General features: G+C 29.5%; 1 protein-coding gene across 3 annotated transcripts; it reads right to left on the bottom strand.

The window, feature by feature from the left end:
* Positions 1394–4710, bottom strand: LOC109359167. 3 transcript variants are annotated; one of them, XM_019603733.1, is made up of 10 exons: positions 4595–4710; positions 4444–4516; positions 3774–3992; positions 3139–3305; positions 2810–2996; positions 2515–2726; positions 2200–2325; positions 2013–2116; positions 1682–1757; positions 1394–1642 (listed from the first exon to the last, which is right to left on the bottom strand). In XM_019603733.1, the coding sequence occupies exons 1-10, from the start codon at positions 4620–4622 to the stop codon at positions 1548–1550; spliced, it is 1287 nt and encodes a 428-aa protein (XP_019459278.1). In that variant the 5' UTR covers positions 4623–4710; the 3' UTR covers positions 1394–1547. The 3 variants fall into 3 exon arrangements, with proteins under 3 accessions (XP_019459278.1, XP_019459277.1, XP_019459276.1); XM_019603732.1 differs by having other exon boundaries at positions 1394–1757; positions 3774–3973; positions 4443–4516; XM_019603731.1 differs by having other exon boundaries at positions 1394–1757.

Genomic DNA, 7776 nt, shown 5'->3' with positions numbered 1-7776 from the left:
ATATGTTAGTAGGATACATAAATGTTGACATGGCTAGAGATATAGATTCCAAAAAATCTACATCATATTATCTAACTACCTTTGCAGGGGGTTATATCTTGGCAATCCATGTTACAAAAATGTGTTGCATTATCAACAATTGAAGCAAAATATATTGTAGCATCTGAAGTTGACAATGAGACAAAATATATGAAAAACATCTTGCATAAGTTGAGTCATGTTCAAGATAGATATGTTTTGCACTGTGACAACTAAAGCACATTGATTATCGTTATCATTGGATACGAACTGCTTTGGAGGTTGGTGAGTTGCAACTAGAGAAAATTCGTGTAGAGAACAACTGGTTCGACATGGTGACCAAGACAGTTTCACTCAAGAAGCTAACAAACTGTTGTAGAGGTGTAGGGCTGGTGATACCCCTCAATTAATTCAGGAAGAAGGAGATTTGTTGGGAATCCTTCCTAATTGATGTGAAAACATAACCAATGAACCTTTGTAGATGAACCATTGGGTACATTCAATGATGGTTATTCCAATATCTTGGAATTACTTCTTGACTCTTGGAAACTCTAAAGTGCAACTTAGGATGTTGTAGTAGGTCTTGGAATTACTCATTAACTCCTGAAAACTATAAAGTGCAACTTAGAAAAATGGAATAGCACTTTTCAAGATATCTTAAAAAGTATGACAATAATTAATCATTCACTATGTCTTTATGATGAAGCATTCCTTCCCTTCACTATATAAGGGGACTTGTGAGGAAGATATGAACCAGCAAGTAAGAAAGAACAACATAGAGAGAAAATGAGAGAGTTTATATCAACTTAGTGTGAGACTTGTATTCCTAGTGAGATACAAGAGAGAATTTATATTTTCATCCTTTTTTTGGTGAGATTGAGTGTTATCCTCTTAATAAGAGAGAATCAAATATTGTAATCATACTTTCTATAGTAGAGATAATTTTTAGACTAGGTCCCGTGTTGTCCCCTTCACACATTGAAGAGGTTTTTTCATGTTAAAATTTATTAGTGTCATTCTTCTACTATTCGCTATTTTTCTTTATCAACTTGTTACTTCTGCAAATGCCCATTTTGTATCACACAGAGGAGGAAAATTGCTTTTGAATTTCCCAACACTACTTACTAATCATAATTTAAGAATCAATAATTCAACATCTACCATTTATTTGTATTACTTTTATTTAAGAGTCAATGAATGATGATGATGATTACATTTATGGTGAATGATGTACTAACATTGGAAAAAACTCTTACACCATAGTGTATATATATTAAACTCATTTAAATTTTTGCATTTCACAAAAAATATGATTAATTAAAGAGAAAGGTAACAATTACCTATATTGAATTATGCCTTTATATGATGCAACCTTAATGGATCAACAAAAATAGGAAATCCACATTCTGAGTGTTGTCAATTCAATGGTAACCAAAGTACTTCCAATTCACAAATATTTCCACCTAGCTTCATAACACATTGTATATATATATAACCATTAAAACAAGCCATATCAGCACTAGGCACAGCTACCATATGTGTCTAATTTTATGCCAATCTAATTTAGGATGCATCTTATGAATTTTCTCTTTTGGACATTTGGCATGATCTTTCCTCATACAAGCTTGATGTTGAAGGGCATGAAAAGGGTCTATAGACTTATTTTGTGACAAGGCAATGGCAACTCCTAGCACTAGGATCAATAGAATCATGCATAAAGATATAGAAGCTTTATGAATCTGCAAGCAAGATAGGATATCCTTTAGTAAACTTATAAAAGTTGTTTTGGCAGAGTGAATCAGCAAATGAATTAGTAAATAAGTTCATAATTTTGTTATCATCTTATCAATATAGCTACCAACAAGGCCCCCAGATAGATCAAAATGTCAAATGTTTGATTCCTGAGAGAAACACTTGTTGGAAGGGATAACTACACATCCCGAAAGAAATTAGTTCCTTATCTATGACTATAAACTCGGGAAGAGAAGACAAACCTTATCCATAACCACCTGTTTTTGGGGGAAATTTCTGTCAGCATGTTCAAGACTATATCGTAGCATTTCGATTATGGTAGTCTCGGTAACTAAGTCATCACAATCTATGATGAGAGAGTATTAGTTTCTTGTTGATATCAAACAATGTTCAATAAAAGTTAAGGTGATATATAACTTGAATGGCTACCTGGGATGTCAAAAATTTGTTTTGTTGGTGGAATACCCAGTAACTCTCCCAAGTATGCACGAACACGAGCACGGTCCGAAAGTGAAAGGAGATCGCCATGAGTGAATACAAGTACAGGTTTATCATCTGCATGTAATAGAAATAAACTATCAGATGACATACCCCTTCCATAAGGTTCAGACAATATATTGCACAAATTTTTAAATGTAACCTGTGTACAAGTTCCCTTTACAATTAGAAGAAATTGGATGGAAATCAAAACAAGGCGTGATAAAAAATTATTCGGAGTTGTATAGAAGCTGTTCTTGCAAATACCTTTAAATGAAAGGTAGGGGCAGCTGAAAGTAGAAACAATTGTTTCAGTATATTGTGTCTCCGACCCGTCAGTATTCTCCAAAGCTTTCAGAATCGAAAGACCATTAACAACATATATCACAAAGTTCACTTTTCTGATCTTACCGGGAGAGAAACCTTTGTTATGAGCTTTACATTTCAAACTTTTCCTCAATCTTCGATCATCGGTTTTCCTGATAGGTGTGATTTGAAGAACATAATGTAAAAACTTGCCTATGAGTAAACTCGGAATGTTATCTGTATTAAATATTCAGACCTGACAACAAGTTCTCCATGACGAACACCTTTTGTCATCCAACTCTTAAGCATTCTATTATTCTCATTCTCGTGTGAATTATAAGACAAACTTCGCGTATCGTAAAGACAGATAGAAGTTGAGTCTCTAGGAATCATATACTCTTGAAGGAAGTATGTCCCATTCTCATCCCCTAGAAGTGAATTATCTGGCATAGAAAGAAAAATTCATTGGAAATTTCTTAGGTAAATTAACAGTTACACATCCCTGCATACAGAGATATATCAGAAAATGAAATTACATCTTCATTCTTCAAATTGACATCAAAGTTAAAGTGCTAAAAACTTTACATGATACTTGTGCTCTCGTTGGCGCAAATTTGTCATCCTCGAGGGCTTTGGTGATTCTATTTACGAGAGTACTTTTCCCAGATGCTCTTGGACCGACCAATATGAGGCATGTTGTCGTTGGTACATCGTAATCACGTACCTTGTCAGTCCATACTCCAGGGATATAGCTGTACAAGCAAACCATCAAATATTACATAATCAATATGGAAACTTTTGAGGCTTCATATCACACTCACAATAAACTTGCTTCTAATCCGAAATTTAGATGGAATTACACAGCGCGACTTCAATCACATACTGAAAATTAAGGATTTCAATTTTCATTAAATGAACAACAGAAGATAAAGATAAGAAAGCATTTACTTGTCTTGTACATTGTTTCAAATTGCAGATAACATCACCTTTCTCAAGTAGTTTTTGGAAAGTGCAAGAATAAAAACCATTGCCAATTCCATGACTAGACCATATTTGTTTTCTTCAATTAATTAATCAAAGACCAAATTTCCAAATATGAGATTTTAAAATTTCAATGTTTAACTAATGAATTCTAAAATAAAACAACTTGGTATGTTTTACTTAAAAAAAATATGTGGGAAAGTAGATAAAACGAATGAAATTTGAGTTCAAATCAACACCTCAAGATTTTTTCTTTCTCCTCCCTCAAATTCTTGCTATGAATCTTTAATTCTTCATAATTTTGCAGGATTTGTTGGTAGACACAGAGTCTGTTCCTTTCAATGACTTCAAAATCAAACTTTGAAGAAGTTGGTCTATTTTCTTCACTAGATTGTCCAGAAACTAACCCATTTTCCTCATTTACTCTATCAACTTCATCATGCAAGCTCAGATTAACCCTGAAACATTCCAAATACAAAATCATTAACACGATATTTTAAGAACACAATAAACGTTACACTCAGAAGAGTAAGCGAAGAGACTGTTATCAGGATTTGATTAAATGAAAATGTCTTTTACCTAGCAACTACAATCATATTTGGTTAAAACATCAATTATAACAATTAAATTTTGATTTAATCCCATGAGAAAAGTGTCAATTTAGTCATATTTTCACCAAATTTATTATCTTTTTCGAAATTTACCACTGGTTTTTGGCAGATATAGTAACAAAAACCGAAGTAAAATAATTAATATGTGAATAACTATATCATACTATACATATAAGTTATATGATTCTGATAAAAAAACTCATTCATTACTCTATGTTATACCAAATTTCTAGCACAAGAACAAACTATGATGAAACCCCAACAACAATAATCATCAATCATCATCATCATAGAGTACCTAGCAACAGCAAGAGAGTGAGAAGAAAGCAAGGGAAAATTCAAATCCTCCTCCAAAGAAGAATATTCTTCATCTGCAAAATAAGCAAACAATTCATATGACCCTTTATAAGAAAAGAAATATGAAAAGGACCAAAAAATCATATAGATACCATGATAAACAATTGAATCACCACCCATGTTGATTATAATGATGAAGATGCAGTGGAATCATATGCCCCTTCTTATTCTTCTTTATATTTATATGATTATTAAGTGAATAGAAGTCATGTGTCCATGTTATGGGCTGGTCCGCTCTGTTTCAATTTAATAGAAAATTGTCATATACTTAAAAAGAAAAATAAAAAAATAAAAAATAATATTTTTATGGTATTTAGTAAAATATGATTAATTTAGTATATGAAGACAATTTATTACTTGTTATAATTGGTTGAAAAAATGTGATTAATTAAAATTTTAATAATTCAATATTTTTTTAATCAACCACAATAAAATAAAGTGATAGATTTTCTGATATAGAACTATTCATAAATAGAAGGTATATTTAGTCAGTAAGTAAATGGAGTGAAATAGTTAACATTTTTTTAGATAAATCCACCCATAAATAGATGGTATCACTTATAGAACATGGTAGGATTACTTTTTGAAATTGAACCTGAAGTAGATATAAGTTATATGATTCAGATCAAACAATTCATTCATTATTTGTTATACCAAATTTCCACCCATAAATAGAAGGTATTACTTATGGAACTATGGTCGGATTACTTTTTGAAATTGAACCTCAGGTAGATATAAGTTATATGATTCAGATCAAACAACTCATTCATTATTCTATGTTATACCAAATTTCTAGCACATGAATAAATTATAGAATCCGTCCAATAAGTTTTGATAAGGATGAATTAAATAATTTAAATATATATATATGAATTAACTTTTTATTTATCTATTAAGATATCCAAATTTATTTATTTACCATCTTTAATCATCTCTTAGTCATACACACAAGAACGTGTTATATATAAAAGTTAGAATTAAATAAATAAATGTTTAAAATAAATAGAAATGAATACATTAAATATTCACATAGATTATAATTAATATAATTTTTGGGTTTTGACCATAATTTTTTAACTAAGTTTAGGTGGATAGATTCATTATAAAAACTCATCAAAGTTACTAAAGGTCTCATAGTCCAAAGAAATCAAACACATCGGTAGAATGAGTTCTCTAATAAAAAACTAACTCTTAATTAAAGTGAAGAATGAGAAATCATTTCAGTTATCTAATAAATAAACATAATTGAAGATTATAGAAAATAAATAATATATGATTGAAAATGGGTCAAAGCAACTGATTCGTGATATTTCCTTTTATTTGAAATAAATTAGAATATCTTATAATTATATATGTTTTTTTATAGTAAAAACTATTTTTGAAAGTATAAGAATCTGACAAATAGTTCTAAGATTTGTTTGAGACTTTTGTTTTAGAGGGGGAGAAAGGAAATGATGACTCTAGAAAGACTTTCCCTTTTTGAGAGTTGAGAGAAAAAGAGAAGAGTTTTTTAGTTTTTTTATAGCCCTCTAAAACAATTCCCCATTTTGGAGTTTTATAGAGATAAACATGTTAAAGTACCTAAATATATTTAGTAAAATTTTATAATAATACTTTTATACATTTCCGATTATTAATTAATTTTTAAGTGAATAATAAAATATATTATATTATCATTATTTTAGTCTTTATCTAATTTCATATTCCCAAGTCTCAAATGAAGGAAGAAATTGTTTTTATTTTCCCTTCTCTTTCTCTCTCACCCTTATGCCTTGACCCCTCATTCCCTTTCCTCCTATCGCTATAACCTAAAGCCCTAAGTAATAAACGGTCCTTTTGGAAATATATATAATGTTTCTAACATTTGTATTTCCCGATATCTTTTTTTTTTTCTAATTCTCTTTTGAAAGAAGACTAGTTGTCTCTATTATCCATTCATATATGACATACCCTTAATAAAGTTAAGTTTAAAGTATAATAGATGAGTATACTCTACCTTATGCAAAATATGATATGACTTTTCTTAGAGAGTTTCGCATTTGATAAGAACTTTATTATCATATTTAACAATAATGTGACTTTGATTTTCACTTCTGAAAAATTAACTTTTTTAAATAGAATTTTTTTAATAACTTTTAAATAACTTTGTATTTTAAATAGAAACTTTTTAATAAAAAAATTGAATCCAACAGATCCAACCCTAGCGTGTTGACATGCACTGTCGTGTCTGTCAACCCGTTTTCCTATCATTTATAATGTATAGTTTGTATATAAATGTCAAGTGTTAAATATTTGTAATCTACAGTTGAATTTATCCGAATTGTGTAATGTTCAATTTAGAAAATTGAATATTCATGTTCTACATCCAAAACTGATAGTTATAATGTAAGAAGAAATATTTAACCAAATAATATGGAACATATATTGGTTGGAGAGGAACATTCGGTTATATATGGTTTTTTAGTAAAAATTAAAAAATAGTGAGGGCAAAATAGGGAAAACCACACATTACACCATGGTAGATGATTATTTTGGGTTTTCCCGTAGTATAGATATTTAACAATAATGTGACTTTGATTTTCACTTCTGAAAAATACTCTTAATAATTTAATAATACTGTCCTAAAAATTAACTTTTTTAAATAGAATTTTTTTAATAACTTTTAAATAACTTTGTATTTTAAATAGAAACTTTTTAATAAAAAAATTGAATCCAACAGATCCAGTTTTTAAAATGGGAGAAGCTCGTTTAACTGGACATTTTTAAAATTGTACTTATATAGTATTTTGAAGTATATTTATTTTCACTGAATAGGACAAAAATTATTTTATTCTTGAGACAATGATTTAGTTGTTTTATGTTTGTGTGAATTTCCATAATAAAAACCAGAGTATGTCGTGGGCGTGTGAATCACGATATATATATATATATATATATTGTAATTTTTAAATAAAAATTATTGGGAGCCATACCAGGCTCAATTGACAACTATACTAACAATCCTGAATAACTTTTGAACTAGATTGGCGTTGACACTATCACTTTTCAAATTGAATCACAAATAACTTTTATGTTTAGATTTAATAACTTTTTTACCTCAAAAAACTACACGATGTGCCAAAGGGGCACTAACTTAGTATTACTTTGGTAACCATGATACAAAGAAAAAAATACCAGCAATAATGATACTGCTCTATATATCTAGAAACAAAGTATTATCATAGAAAAATATGAAGGAAAATACATTCATATACATAATTTCCCTAATGTAATT

This window comes from Lupinus angustifolius, chromosome LG11 (genome assembly GCF_001865875.1).
Source record: "Lupinus angustifolius cultivar Tanjil chromosome LG11, LupAngTanjil_v1.0, whole genome shotgun sequence".
NCBI lineage: Eukaryota > Viridiplantae > Streptophyta > Magnoliopsida > Fabales > Fabaceae > Lupinus > Lupinus angustifolius.
Note: the sequence above shows the minus strand (reverse complement) of the source record. Positions and strands in the feature narration are given on the sequence as shown.

Bases quoted from the DNA above. Each gene is read 5' to 3' on its own strand.
- LOC109359167 (XM_019603731.1), bottom strand. From the start codon at position 4,622: ATGGGTGGTGATTCAATTGTTTATCATG. The intron at 3,306-3,773 runs GTGTTGATTTGA...TTGCTTGTACAG, and splicing joins GAGAAAGAAAAAATCTTGAG to CTATATCCCTGGAGTATGGA. The intron at 2,997-3,138 runs GTAAAGTTTTTA...TTTCTATGCCAG, and splicing joins AACGAGAGCACAAGTATCAT to ATAATTCACTTCTAGGGGAT.